Consider the following 15,418-nt stretch of genomic DNA (forward strand, 5'->3'; position numbering starts at 1 on the left):
CCTCTCTCTCTCCCTCTCTCTCTCTCACACACACACACACACACACACACACACACACACACACACATACACATACACACACACACACACACTCTGTCCCTTTCTGGTCAAATAAAAATAAAAATAAATAAAGTTAAAATAGTTCTTTAAAAAAGAAAATAACTCAGGGACCAGCAGTTGGCATAATGGCTATGGTGCTGGACTCCCACGTAGTCAACCATGGTTCAAGTCCCAGACCTACTGCTTAAACTCACGCCAGGCACTTATGTGTGCGTACCCAAGATCCCGAGAGGAGAATGGAGGAGAAGGGATTGCGGTGTGGTCATTCCCCCCTGAGGGGTGATCTCTTGCTTTCTCTCTCTCTGTCTTTCTGGAGAGTGCACACACCCTATAGCAAAAACACTCTATAGAAAAAAAAAAAAAAAAAAGAACTCTTATATATATGTTTCTTAAATACTTTTTCTCATTTTGTTAATTGTATTTGCATGTACTTTTTAAAAATCCATCATGTAAAAGTTTGTTGTAGTGGTTACAAAATAAATTGAACTTTTCAAATTTTATTTAATTTTATTATTTATAATTATTATTTTGTCTATTTAGTTAGTTTTAATCACTCTCCTTTCTCCTCTTGGAATTTTGGGCACACATGTACACGCACCCAGCATGAGTTTAAGCTGCCAGATCCAGAGCTTGAACCAAAGTCAGCCATATAGGAGTTCAACACTATGAACAGTTTAAACACTATGCCACCTGCTGGCCCCTATTGTTATTCTTTATAATTTGCTATAGAGTACATTTACTCACTAGAGAGAGACGGAGAAAGAGGAGGAAAGTGAGAAAGCAAGCCGCCAAGTCCAAGACTTGAACTATGGTTGACCATGTGGGAGTCCAGCACCTTAACCACCATAGCACTTGCTAGCCCCAAATTAATTGAACTTCTGTATATTCTGGATTTTGTCCATAGTTAGAACTTTCCATTCTTGGGAACAGCAGTTGGCATAATGGCTATGTTACTGGACTCCCATGGAGTAGACCATGGTTCAAGTCCCGGACTAGTGACTTAAAACTCATGCCGGCCACGTGTCCATGCATGCCCAAGATCCTGAGAGGAGAAGGGATTGCAGCATGGCCATCTCACTTTCTGTCTCTCTGTCTGTCTCTTGTTGTCTTTCTGATGAGCACACACGCCCTATAGCAAAAAAACTCTCAAAAAAAAAAACAAAAACAGCTTTCCCATTCTTACGTTATATAAGATAGGTTATATTTTACTGAATGGTCCCTCTCTTCGCCACTCACTTGAGAATACTTTTTTACCTGATATTAAAGTTTCATATATATATATTGGAGTTAGTCTCTGGATTTTCCATTCTGTTTTAGTAGGTGGCTGTCTATTTTTATACCTCTAGCTCACCATTTTGATTAAAGAGGCATTTTATGTTGCTTAATGCCTATTAAGGCAATCGTTCCTCAGAGTTTTTTGTTTTCAGTATTGCTAGTATTGGATGATATTTTTTCTTATTTTTAAAAATAATTATTGCATTTAATTTTATTTATTACTATTTTCTAATTTGACCAGAGAGAGAGAGACAAAGTGAGAAAGCAAGCCTCTGGGTCAGGGACTCGAACTGCAGTAGACCATGTGGGAGTTCAGCACTCCAACCACCACACCACTTACTGGCCCCTGATATTGTTTTCTTTTTCTTTTTTTTTTTTTTTTTAAGAATTATTTCATTGGGACCAGCAGTTAGCGTAGTGGCTATGTCACTGGACTCCCATGTAGTCGACCGCGGTTCGAGTCCCGGACCCGGTGGCTTAAAACTCATGCCGGGCACGTGTGCGTGCGTGCCCAAGATCTCGAGAGGAGAATGGAGGGATTGCGGCGTGGCCATCCCCCCGGGGATTGATTTCTCACTTTCTGTCTCTGTCTCTCTGTCTGTCTGGCGAGCGCACGCGCCCTATAGCAAAAACCTCTCAAAAAAAAATTATTATTCTATTTAACATTATTTGTTTATTTTAATTTGACCAGAGAGAGGAGAGAGAGAGAGGGAGAGAGAGAGAGAGAAAGTGAGAGAGCAAGCCAGCAGATCCAGGATTCGAACTGTAGTCAGCCATGTGGGAGTCTAGCATCCTTAACCACCACCCCACCCCAACCCCATGATTTTTATTTTCTTAATAAAGAAGTAAATTGAGGCTGGCAGGTGGCATGGTGGTTGAAGTGCTGGACTTCCACATGGCCTTCTGTGGTTCTGGTCCTGGATCTGGCAGCTTGCTTTCTGACATTCCCTTTCTCTCTCTCTCTCTCTCTCTCTCTCTCTTCTGGCCAAACTTAAAAGGTAATAATGATGATGAATAAAATTAAATTAAAAAAATAATTCTTTGAGAAAAAAATGGGGCTGGCAGGTGGTGTGGTGGTTAAAGGCACTGGACTTCCACGTGGGCAACCACAGTTTGAGTCCCAGACCTGGTAGTGTGCTTTCTCACTTTCCCTCTCTCTCTTTCTCTGTCTCGCTCTGCTCATACTGGAAAATAATAATAATAAATACAGTTAATGAAATAATGCTCTAAAAAATGTTTTTTAAAAAAGAAGTAAATTGGGGCCAGCAAGTGGCACGGTGGTTAAAGGCGCTGGACTCCCATATGGCCGACCACGGTTCAAGTCTCGGACCTGGTGGTTTGCTTTCTCACTTCCTCTCTCTCTCTTTCTCTGTCTCTCTCTGATCAAACTGGAAAATAATAATGATAATAATAATAAATAAAGTTAAATAAAATAATTGTTTAAAAAAATACTATTTCTAAAAAATAAATAAATAAATAAATAGGAAGTAAATTAACAATGCAGTTGAGAGCCAGCAGTGGGATTTGAACCACACAGTCAGCCATGAAGGATCCAGCTGCCTTAACCTTCGTGCCACCTGCTGGCCCTGTGATTGAAATTTTTAACAGTACTTACTTCAGGGAGTTGTACATAAACATTGTATTTTTAAATTTTTATTTATACTTTTAAGGTTTTTGCCATAAGGTATGTATTCTCGCTGGAGAGGTAGAGAGAGGCAGTGAGAGGGAAAATGAGAAATCACCCCCTACCCCCCCAGGGGAGATGGCCACTCTGCAGTCCCTTCTTCAATTCTCCTCTGGGATTTTGGGCGCAGGTTCCCAGCATGAGTTTTAAGCCATGGAGTCTGGGACTCAAACCATGCAGTCAGCCATGAAGGATCCAGCTGCCTTAACCTCCATGCCACCTGCTGGCCCTATGATTGAGATTTTTAACAGTACTTACTTCAAGGAGTTGTAGATTAACACTTTAAAATACATGTATACTATTTGGCATGATACCTGGCATGTAGTACATCCTCAGTTTGTACTGATAGTAACTGCAAATCATTAATATAACAGTTATCTCTACGCACACTGGTTATTTTCTCCTTTGATTTCTCTTTTTTATTGTCTTTTTACAGAAAACCCATACAAACAGCTGCCATGTAACTGTCATGGAAACATGCCTGGAAAGACAGCAATAGAACTTGGTCCTCTGTGGTATGTGCCAAAATATAAAATCTTATTAAAAGAGCCAGCAGGTGGTGTGGTGTTTAAGGCGCTGGACACTCCCACATGGCTGACCATGGTTCAAATCCTGGACCTGGTGGCTTGCTTTCTCACTTTACCTCTCTCTCTCTGTGCGTCTCTCTCTGGTCAAATTAAAATAAATGAATGAATAAATGAAATTAAAATAATTCTTTTTAAAAATTATCATATTGAATATTGGTTTATCGATATCTGACTTTTAATCATGTGCAATAAAAGACCAGCAAATTTAGATTCAGTTTTTAAGTTTAAGCAAGTAATTATGAGTGCTCTACTCTTGTCAGCCTGAGGTGTTTTCTGTTTTCAGATTTTTCTCTGCCATTATTATTCTTAGTTTGTGACAGAGCTAAGAGGCAGAGGGGCAAAAGAGAAGCCTAGATGATCTGCAAGCTAGATCATTCATTTCTAAATAGTAAGAGAGGATTTTCAGTTGATTATTGTGGAACTAGATTGTCATTGTGAAATGATCATGATCACTTCTATAAAAGAACCAACTAATAAAAGGTCTTAGAGGAATTCGTTTTAAGTAAGAAGGGCATTTAAAAATGTGTGCCTTTGTTTAGATGAGACACAACTGCAAGTATTTAATATATGTGCTTTTGCATCTTTGGTTACAAGTTATATTTTTTATGCCTCTAAGTTAAATTGTATTTAATCAGAATCTTTACCTCAAAATTATTGACACCAGGGAGTCCTACAGAAATTCAAGATATAACTAACAACCTGTGACCAAAGCATTGTAAATTTCCTCCTCATTACTTTATAAAATCAAGGCTTATGCATCTCCTAAGTCGGAAATTGACATATGATACTTGTTTGTCTCAGTGACCATTATTTTACCTTCATCTCATGTAAAAGCTCACATTAAGAATGACCTTGCCAACCTTACCTTCTAGAACTCTCTTACCTTTATCTTCTCCTTCACATTGATCCTACTTACTGGACTTAGAACTAGGAGTATTAAGAATAAAAGGTTGCAGCATCCAGAAGGAAGATCTCATTTTACAGATAGGGAAATTATGACGGGACCAGCAGTTGGCGTAATGGCTATGTCGCTGGACTCCCACATAATCGACCACGGTGGACCCAGTGGCTTAAATTCATACTGGGCATGTGTGTGCATGTACCCAAGATCCTGAGAGGAGCATGGAGGAGAAGGGATTGTGGCGTGACCGTTCCCCCTAGAGGGTGATTTCTCGCTTTCTGTCTGTCTGTCTCTGTCTTTCTGGCGAGCACACACACCCTATAGCAAAAACCTCTCAAAAAATTAATTAATTAATTAGAAAAAGGAAATTATGACACAGAGTTTGTTTTTTTGAAGTTTATTTACTTATTTAGAAAGCAAGAAACAGGATAGGGGACCTATTGTGTCATGGGTTCCCCACGCCACCAGACTTTTAGCTAGCCAGGATCACAGACACCTGGCATATTCAGGTCCATCCAGGATTCAAACCCCAGGTCTTCCCATCTGGCTCCAGCATATATAGTGCCTCCCTACCACCTGTACCACTACAGCTGGACCTGACATCTATTATTATTTGTTTTTAAGAGGTAAATTGTGTCTTAGGGTTTGTATGCTTACTGGAGAGACAGAAACACAAAGACAGTGTAAGCAAAAGTGAAAAATCACCCCCCCCCACCCCACCCAGGGAAGATGGCCACACCAAAATCCCTTCTCCTCCATTCTCTTCCCAGGATGGTAGGCGCGCATGCAAATGCACCCGGCATGATTTTCAAGCCACTGGTCTGGGACTTGAACCATGGTTGGCCATGTGGGAGTCCAGCGATGTAAATGCTATGCCATCTGCTGGCCCCTGCTGACATGTGTTTTTAACTGCTTGCTAATGCTAGTCTAAAAAACTGGTTATTGGCACAGTCAGGGCCAGAACTTAGGTCTTCCGACTCCCAGGACTGAGCGCTAAATCATGCCTTATGATTTCATCGGTCAGAGCCATTGTTGATAGCTTCGCCCTCGTGCAGATCACCTTTCCCATCTCCCGCACCTTCATGTCAAATTGTACCTTTTAGAGCTCTCTCCTTACTGCCTCCTCCCGACATTCTCTCTCCCAACATTATCTTTAAATTCTACTTAGTATCTTAACTTGATCATTCATTTCACACATATCCTTTCTTACATACTTGTTAATTCTAAAATAACAGCTCCTGTTCATTAAGGATGTATTTCGTACTAGCCACTGTACATATGCTACCTCATTTCATTCTGATAACAAGCGTGTGGGAACTTCTTTTCCCATTTCATGACGATGACTCAGAAGCAGTAATTACTCAAGATTACATAGCTAGTGAGTAATGGGACCAGGACTAGAATTCAGGTCGATCTGATTCAGAATTTTATATATTGTCCATTATACCTGTGACTCTGAAATCAAATGGGAAGCATGTCAGATCACCCCATCATTTTTGAGCTACACCACTACCACATGTAATTTCCCTTACCCCCGCTCACTAGCACATACACACCAAAATTAAGAATCAGTACTACTGACTGGCACGTGCATGGTGAAAGCCTCTGCCTTACGCCGTGCTCCTGTATGGAGCTTGTCAGATGTACAGGCTTTTATAGGGTCAACATTGTATCTTACATTTCGGTATAGCCTTCATCTCCACTCCTTGCCATGTCTATACACCTTAGGGACGCAATGAATTCTTGTTGATTTAATGTGAATGAAATTTCCTTGAGGGGCCAGCAGGTGGCATGGTGGTTGGGGCACTGAACTCCCGCATGGCTGACCATGGTTCAAGTCCTGGACCTGTCAGCTTGGGTTTTTTCTTTCTCTCTTTCTGTCTGTCTCTCTCTCTCTCTGGTGAGCACATGAGCTTTATCACAAACTAAAAATAATAATACTAATGATAAAAAAAATTTTAAAAAACATTTCCTTGGCTAATTTTACTAGCTTAGTAAACAGATAGGATAAAAGGAGAGGGGGAATAAAAATAAACTATTTTAAATCATAAATTCCTTTTAAGTTTCAGTATTAACTCTGTAATTAATCATATATCACAATTTTAGTTAAATTATAGAGGCTTTCTTTTTTTGAAAAAAAAAAAAAAACTTAAACCACATTTTCTCTATGTTCTTATCTTTTTCAGGTCAAGTTCTCTTTTCAATACTGGATTTCTCAAAAGAATGTTATTTGAATCTCTTCACCATGGCTTGGAGGACATTCAAACCCTAATAAAAACATTAATCTTTGAATCAGAATGTACTCCTCAAAGTCAGTTTTCAGTTCATGCATCTTCTGGTCTCAACAAGCAAGGTGACTGATTGAATACTAGCTTACTAGCTTACAAACTGAATATCAAAAAATAGTGTACCTTGGGCCAGCAGGAGGTATGGTAGTTAAGGCACTGGATTCCCTCGTGGCCGACCATAGTACCGGGCAGCTTGAAAATCATGCTGGGCACGTGTACGTGCATGCCCAAAATTCTGAGAGGAGAATGGCATGGCTATCCCCCTTGGAGGTGATTTCTCACTTTTTTCACTTTCCCTCTCTGTGTGTCTCTTTCTCCAGTGAGCACATATGTCCTACGGCAAAAACAAACAAACAAACAAACAAAAACCTCTTACCTTTTTTATCTTTATTTGATGTTATAATCAGTCAGAAGCAATATAATTATAAATAGTATAGTTTAAATTAATCTCCTTTAATGAGCATAAGCAAAATCTGGTTGTTAACTTCTTTTTAATTGCTTAGTTTTGTTCAGGTTTATATTCAGGCCAAAAATGAATAGTAATTTTATTTACTTATTTATTTTTAATTATTTTTTATTTAGCTTTATTTATTTGTTTTATTTTTATTCCAATTTGACCAGAGAGGGTAAGAGCGAGAGAGAGAGAGAGAAGGAAAGTGAGAAAGCAAGCCACCAGGTCTGGGACTCGAACTGCAGTCAGCCACGTGGGAATCAAGCGCCCCTAACCAATACACCACCTGCCAGCCCCAATAGTAATCTTATTAAGATAATCTCCAGCCAGCAGGTGGCATGGTGGTTAAGGTGCTACACTCCCACATGGCTGACCATGGTTCAAGTCGTGAACCTTTCTTGCTTTCCCTCTCTCTCTGTGTGTGTCTATCTTTGGTCAAATTAAAAAATAATAATGACAAATTAAAAAATAATAATGATAGGGAACCAGCGGTTAGCGTAATGGCTATGTCGCTGGACTCCCACGTAGTCGACCGCGGTTCACGTCCCGGACCCGGTGGCTTAAAACTCACGCCGGGCGCGTGTGCGTGCGTGCCCAAGATCCCGAGAGGAGAATGGAGGAGAAGGGATTGCAGCGTGACCATCCTCCCTGGGGGGTGATTTCTCGCTTTCTGTCTCTATGTCTCTCTCTGTCTGTCTGGCAAGCGCACGCGCCCTACAGTGAAAATCTCTCCAAAAAAAAAAAGAAAAAAGAAAAAAATAATAATGACAAATGGAATGAAATAAATAAATCATTAATTATTTTTTAAAAGATAATCTTTTTATTTTTAATATACTGGATTAAAATAACTAAAAGTTCTCTATGATTTGCTGTCTAGAAAAAGAAACCTTAGGTAATTCTAGAAGTGATGTGGCTAAAAATCACTCAATAAAGCTAAATTTTTTTCTCCTTATTACAAATAGATTTTTATAATCCTATCTGGCTATTTATTTATTGCTGGAATGCACACACTGTCGCCAATGAGAGACGGAGGGAGAGAAAGCAGACCTAATGAGGCGTGGTCAACACCACAGTCCCTTCTCTTCCATTGTTCCAACATGTTGGGGTTTTGGGCATACACCTGGAATGTCTTTCAAGCTGCCATGGCCGGAATTCAAACCACAGCTGGCCATGTGGTATCCATCTCCTTAACTACTAGGCTATGGAGCCAGCCCTTAAAGGTCTCCCTATTAAACACCCTAGCATTCTCATAAATAATTAGAAAGAGCTGCTGTCAAAAAAGTATAAAATATACAATTCTTATGGCCAAATCATGACCCAGCAGTAAAACATGATGCTTTATAAGGCCAACCCACATGAAAAGCTCTCATGCAGAGAGTGTCATGAATACACTGAATATGGCATGCATGTGCCATAATCTGGGGCTGTGAGTCTGAGAATGGAGTGCAGCCTCAAGAACCTCTTAAGGTGGGACCAGCAGTTAGCGTAATGGCTGTCATTGAACTCCCATGTAGTTGACCACGGTTCAAGTCCTGGACCCGGTGGCTTAAACTCACACCGGGCACGTGTGCGTGCATGCCCAAGATCCCGAGAGGAGAATGGAGGAGAAGGGATTGCGGCGTGGCCATCCCCCCTGTGGGGGTGATTTCTCGCTTTCTGTCTCTCTGTCTCTGTCTTTCTGGCAAGTGCACGCACCCTATAGCAAAAAAAAAAAAAAACTCTTAGGGTGCTCTCTCTCTCTCTCTCTCTCTCATTCATTGAGTAAATAAATACATAAACTTTAAAAATAAAAAATGTAAAATTATTTATTTTTTTCCCTTTATTCGATAGGGGATGTGCACATGAGATAGAGAAAAAGAGAGGTGAGCACCCTCTGAAGGGTCTGGTCATGCACAGTCTTAGCATGTTTCAGGCTGACTAGGCCAGGGATTCAAACCATGGTCATCTATATTGGTTATCTCTATCTCCATGGTAATCTATATTGTTTATATATATAAACACACACACATATATATATATATATTTATATTTATAAGTAAAATTCTCGCCTCCTGCTTTGGGCCACAAAGTTTCTTATATTTTGAATTTCTTCCTTAATGTCATTCTATAAAATATTTTGCTTTCTCATTTGTTTTTATTTTAGAAGAAAATGGTGTATTTATTAAAACTACAGATGATGCCACAACAGATAATTATACTGCACAAGGTATGTGTTTTGGCGCATATACGTACATGTGTATATATGAGTGTAAAAATACATAGAGCAGAAAGAGACAAGAGAGTGCCTTGGTAGCCTACTTAGAAGTACATTTTCAGGGCCACTGGTGGCATGGTGGTTATGACATTGGACTCCCACATAGCCAACCACAATTAGAGTCTCAGACTTTGCAGCTTGCTTTCTCACTCTCTCTCTCCCTGTCTTTCTCTGGTCAAATTAAATAATAATAGGGGATCAGCAGATGGTGTAATGGCTACATCGCTGGACTCCCATGTAGTCAGCCACGGTTTGAGTCCCAGACCTGGTGGCTTAAACTCACGCTGGGCGGGTGTGCATGCGTGCCCAAGATCCCGAGAGGAGAAGGGATTGTGGCATGGCCATCCTCCCTGGGGGGGGGGCGATTTCTCACTTTCTGTCTCTCTGTCTTTCTGGCAAGCGCACACATCCTAGAGCAAAAACCTCTCAAAAAAAAAAAAAATTAAAGAATAGTAATAAATGAAATTAAATTTTGTTAAATTCCAGAAAAAGCTAAAAAGTACATTTTCATCAAATTATACTGACAATAGAACTGTACTAAAGTAAAACTTGTGCACCCACATCCACACATTTCAAAATTTCTGTTAAATTTATATCAAAAGGATGTTAAGATTTGAAACATCAGTATCTTAATGTCTATAGTTGTGTTTTACATTTTAAAAGACAACTTTCAATTCTAAATGTGTTTTTTTCCCTTTATTTATGATAGAACATGTAAGTGTACACTTGAGAGAGAGAGATGAGCACCCTCCATGGGGTATGGTCATGCTACAGTCCCTTCTCGCTAGTCCACCAGCCCCTCACGTCTCCGTCCTGTGTGTGCAAGTCCAGCGTGTTTCAAACTGACTGGGTCTCGGAATCCGACCCATGGTTGCCTGTGGGATCCAGCTTCTCTTGAGCAGCACGCTATTGCAGTGCCAGCTCCTTGCATGTGTTTTGAATACAGTTAAAAGAGAATATAGGGCCAGCAGGGGGCATGGAGGTTAATTAAGGTGACCGAATCCCACACGGCCAACTATGTGGTTCAAGTTGTGAACCTGGTGGCTTTAAAATCATGCCAGGTGTTTGTGTGCCCAAAATCCAGCCTCGTGGCCCAGTGGGTAAAGAAGTCAGATCCTACATGGTCAACCTCTCTTTAAATTCTGGCCCCAGTGACTTGGAAGAAAACAGCAGCAGGCACTATGTGTGCATGCCCAAAACACTGACAAGAAGGAAAAATGGAGGAAAAAGGACTGTGGTTTGACCACACCCCATCGATGGATTCTCTCTATATATAGCAAGTGCACACTCTAGCAATTAAAAAAAAAAAACATTCAAATATAAGTAAGCCTTAAAAATATTTAAGATCTCTGATCCTTACTCACATATAAATTAAGGAGATTAGAAGATTAGAATCATCGCTATGAAGTCTTCTGAAACTAAAACTGAGTGTTCTAAGATGTCTATCAATAAAACCTTCCATGATAGGAAATACTGGGCAGGTTCAGCCATCGCAGCACAGATGCTGGGGCACTACTGTGTGTTACTGAGGCCACAAGGGAGGCCCAGGTTCAGCCCCATCAAGGGCTACTGTAGTATGTGTCTTTCCTTTCTTCCTCTCTTTTTTTATAGAAATAAATGAAAAACTTTTAAAAAGAGGGGAAAAAATAACATGCAAAAAAATCCATGTATTGCTTATGATAGTCAGTACTAAGGTGTCTATCAGATGTTTTTGGTCTCGGATTTTCCTAGAACTTGTACTAAATCTGGGAATAGAGCCTTTCACTAAGTGCCTTGTTCATTTTCATACAAGGGTATAGTTGTATATATTTTTTAAAGAATTATTTGAACTTTTAAAACTTATTTTAATTTGACCAGAGAAGGAGGGAGAGAGAGAGAGAAAGTGAGGAAACAAGCCACCAGGTCCAGAACGCAAACCGTAGTCGGCCATGTAGGAGTCCAGCATCCTTAACCACCATACCACTTGCCGGCCCCATGGGTATAGTTTATTTTCATTGTCTTAGTTAACAGGAGGGCCCCAGGGTGTTCTAGTTTTAGGTAAAAAGATAACAATTCAATGATAATATATACTCATTCAATATAATTTATAATTTTCATTGAAATTTGCCTTCTGAATACTTTTCTTAAAGAATTATTTAATTTTATTTATCATTTTTTTTTTGAGAGGTTTTCGCTATAGGGCGCGTGCGCTCGCCAGACAGACAGAGACAGAGAGACAGAAAGCAAGAAATCACCCCCCCCAGAGGGGATGGTCACGCCGCAATCCCTTCTCCTCCATTCTCCTCTCGGGATCTTGGGCACACACGCACACGCGCCTGGCGTGAGTTTTAAGCCACCGGGTCCAGGACGCGAACCGCGGTCGACTACATGGGAATCCAGCGACACAGCCATTACGCTAACTGCTGGTTCCCTTTATCATTATTTTTAAAAAGAATTATTTATTTTTCAATTCTGACTAAAGAGAGACAAAGAAAGAGAGCAAGCCACCAGGTCCCAGACTGGAACTACGGTTGGCCGTGTGAGAGTCCAGCACCGTTAACCACCACGCCACCTGCTGCCCCCTCATCATTATTTTTTAATTTTGCTACAGGACACATGTACTCCTCAGAGAGAGAGAGGAGCGACACAGCCATTACGCACCAGAGTAGAGTCATAGAAAGTGAAAAAGAAAGCCACTAGATCCAAGACTCCAACCATAGTCAGCCATGTGGGAGTCCAACACCTTAATCACCACACCGCCTGCTGGATACTTTGCTAAAGCAAACGTTAATTGCTTTTCCTAAAGAAATGAGATTTTATCAATAATATCCACATATAAAAAAATCAAGGGTTGAACATTCAGGCAAAATCTCTAGATAGTACTTATTTTTGGAAGGATACTCTGTTAGAATTTTACTTGCTAATGTCCTTTCACCTAAAATGGAAAGACTTAAGTTTTGTGATAAGAAGTAGGCAATGGGAACCAGCAGTTAGCGTAATGGCTATGTCGCTGGACTCCCACGTAGTCGACCGCGGTTTGTGTCCCGGACCCGGTGGCTTAAAACTCACGCCGGGCGCGTGTGCGTGCGTGCCTAAGATCCCGAGAGGAGAATGGAGGAGAAGGGATTGCGGCGTGACCATCCCCCCTGGGGGGTGATTTCTCGCTTTCTGTCTCTCTGTCTCTGTCTGTCTGGCGAGCGCACGCGCCCTACAGTGAAAATCTCTCCAAAAAAAAAAAAAAAGTAGTCAATAAGGGCAGGCACTAACCTTTATCAGTTTCTATGTCAAAGCTCTTGGGACTTTTCTTTGTGTTCCTTTTTTGTTTTGTATTCATTAAAGACCTACTTTTGTGTCTACCATGACCTAGTATACCCCAATGGGGGTTCACTGTGGCCTAATGGTTAAGGCAGCCTGGCTCCACATGGCCAAAAATACAGTATGAGTCCTGGACCTGGTAGCCGGAGGAACATGTGAAGTGCACTTGTGTTCATGTGTGCCCAAAATCTCAAAAGGAGGGAGAGTTGGAGGAGGAGGGATTGAGACATAACCATTCCTCATAGGGGTGCTTCCTCTTCTCCCTCTCTGTCTGTGGTGAGCACATGTACCTTATACCATATCTATGCACAAAAAGACCTATTATAAATCTAATACTAGACCCTATGTAGATAGCAGAGTATAAAAATGAAGAACATTGGGGCTGGCAGGTGGCATGGTGGTTAAGGGCACTGCATTCCCATGTGGCCAACTGCAGTTCAAGTCCCAGACCCGACAGTTTGCTTTCTCACTTTATCTCTCTCTCTCTTACTCTGTCCCTTTTTGATCAAATTCAAAAGGAAGAAAGAAAGAATGAATGAATCAAAGAAAGAAAGAAAGCTAGTTAGTTAAATAAAATAATTGTTAAGGAAAAAAAAAAGAATATTGTTCCCAGGAACTTAAAATACTGAGTTGTCAGGAAAGTAATGACGCATTTTGCATAGAAAAATACATCATGACTTTCCCAGCGACCTAATATAGCTGGGGAGAAAGTATGTATACGCACAGAAGACCCACATACATGGAAACAAAAATAGAGAACATAAGCTCTGTGTGGTGTAGTATTGACAGTAATTAACTCTATGAAGTACATGGCTGAGAATTCATAAATGCTGCCTACGGGAAGATGGAAATAGAGCTGAGTCTTGAAGTGGAAGAAAGTAGAAAGGAAGTTCTGACTCAGCAAACAGATCTTAACATTACATCAGTAGATGACAGTGAAAATACCTAAAATAAATTATCTTGTAAGAATTAGGATTGGGGAGACTAGCAGGTGCGCTGGTTACAGACGCTGGACTCCCATGTTGCCAACCACGGTTTGAGTCCTGGACCTGACGGCTTGCTTTCTCACTTTCTCTCTCCCCCACTCTCTGGTCAAATTTAAGTAAATAAATAAAGTTAAATAAAATAATTCTTAAAAAGAAAGAAAGAATTACAATCAGGGCTGGCAGGTGGTGTGGTGGTTAGGGTTGCTGGACTTCCGCATGACCAAGTTCAAGGTCCACGTGGTTCAAGTTCTGGACCTGGCAGCTTGCTTTCTCGCTTTCTCTCTCTTTCTTTCACTCTGTCCCTCTTTGGTCAAGTTAAAATAAGTAAATAAAGTTAAATAAAATAATTAAAAATAAGACTCAGGATAGTTAGTTTGAAATAGTATATCTTACACTCAAGACAGTGCATAGTTACAGAAGTATTTGGCTTATAATTTTTAAGAGAACGATAATTTTGTGTGTGTATATGTATGTTTCAGGAAAGAGAAAAAGTAATGAAACAATCACAAATCTAGCCAAGAAGCAGAAGAGTGATGTCAGTTCTGAACACCCTCCCTTTTATTACAACATCCATAGACACAGCATTAAAGGAATGAATATGCCAAAGTAAGCCCACGAATGGCAAAGTGAATGTTTTCTATTTTAATAGCATTGTGGTTTAAGTAAAAATACAAGAACTTCATCATTTTTTCCCTTTCCTTGCTGCAGGTTAAAAAAGTTTCTGTGCTATCTTTCTCAAGCAGGCTTTCGAGTCAGCCGAACTCATTTTGACCCCATGGGTGTCCGTACAGATGCACCGCTAATGCAGTTTAAAGCCATCCTTTTAAAGTACAGCACCCCCACCTACACTGGGGGACAGTCGGAGGGCCACGTGCAGGCAGCACCCGAAGATACAGGAGCTGACAGGGTGAAATGTCAGTGACCACAGAGCGGAAGCGAGCAGCTGCGGGAGGTGGGCAATGCCGAGTTCATTCCCAGGTGTCTGCAGAGATGGCCTGATTGTTCCATGTGCCACCGGTGGTGTTTTTTCTGTTCCTTCAATTCATTGGTATAAAAATAATAAAAACTAGTGCTGTTTCGTTTACACAATTAGCTGTTTCTAACTTAGCTGCTTTGAGAGCTTTGCTTTCCAAATTTTCCTTATTTTTAAGAAAATTTCAAATGTTAATGGGAGCGTTTCAATATGATGCCAAGTTTCTGACTGAGGTCGCCCTTTTGTCTAATAATTCGGAAATCTCTGACATATGAAGTGTTTGGAACTTCATGCACATTATGGAGGCTTTCCTTTACTGTTCTTAATCATATCTCTACTATGCTTCATGATGCCTATGTTTTTCTGTCTAGCATACAAAATGAGGCTGACACCTTTTACATAGTAAAGGAATCCTGAATTGAATAGGAAGAATGATGTTCTTCCAAGTCACTAGTGGTTTGTGTGGTATGTTTTTCCCCGCCAGAGGATGCATGTGCTCACTAGAGAGAGACAGAGGGATTAACTACCCCTCAGTGGGGCAAAGACATGCCACGGTCCCTTCATCTTCGTCTCTCCATCCCATCAGTATTTGGGGTACATGTGCACTCTGACTTTTTTTTCCTCTTTAGGATTTTTTTTTTTTTTTTTTTTTTTGCTATAGGGCA

General features: G+C 40.5%; 1 protein-coding gene across 1 annotated transcript in view; it reads left to right on the top strand.

Annotated features, from left to right (window-relative positions):
• Nucleotides 1-15,211, top strand: part of TRMT1L (tRNA methyltransferase 1L) — a 47,350-nt gene extending 32,139 nt beyond the window's left edge. Inside the window, 6 exon segments of the mRNA XM_014586060.2 lie at nt 3,456-3,534; nt 6,694-6,860; nt 9,390-9,452; nt 14,260-14,386; nt 14,489-14,689; nt 14,691-15,211. Of these exon segments, the coding sequence (XP_014441546.2) occupies nt 3,456-3,534; nt 6,694-6,860; nt 9,390-9,452; nt 14,260-14,386; nt 14,489-14,689; nt 14,691-14,850 (797 nt within the window). The 3' untranslated portion in view covers nt 14,851-15,211.
• The last annotated feature ends 207 nt before the right edge of the window (nt 15,212-15,418 follow it).

Source organism: Tupaia chinensis, unplaced genomic scaffold (genome assembly GCF_000334495.1).
Source record: "Tupaia chinensis unplaced genomic scaffold, TupChi_1.0 Scaffold000112_1, whole genome shotgun sequence".
Lineage (NCBI taxonomy): Eukaryota > Metazoa > Chordata > Mammalia > Scandentia > Tupaiidae > Tupaia > Tupaia belangeri.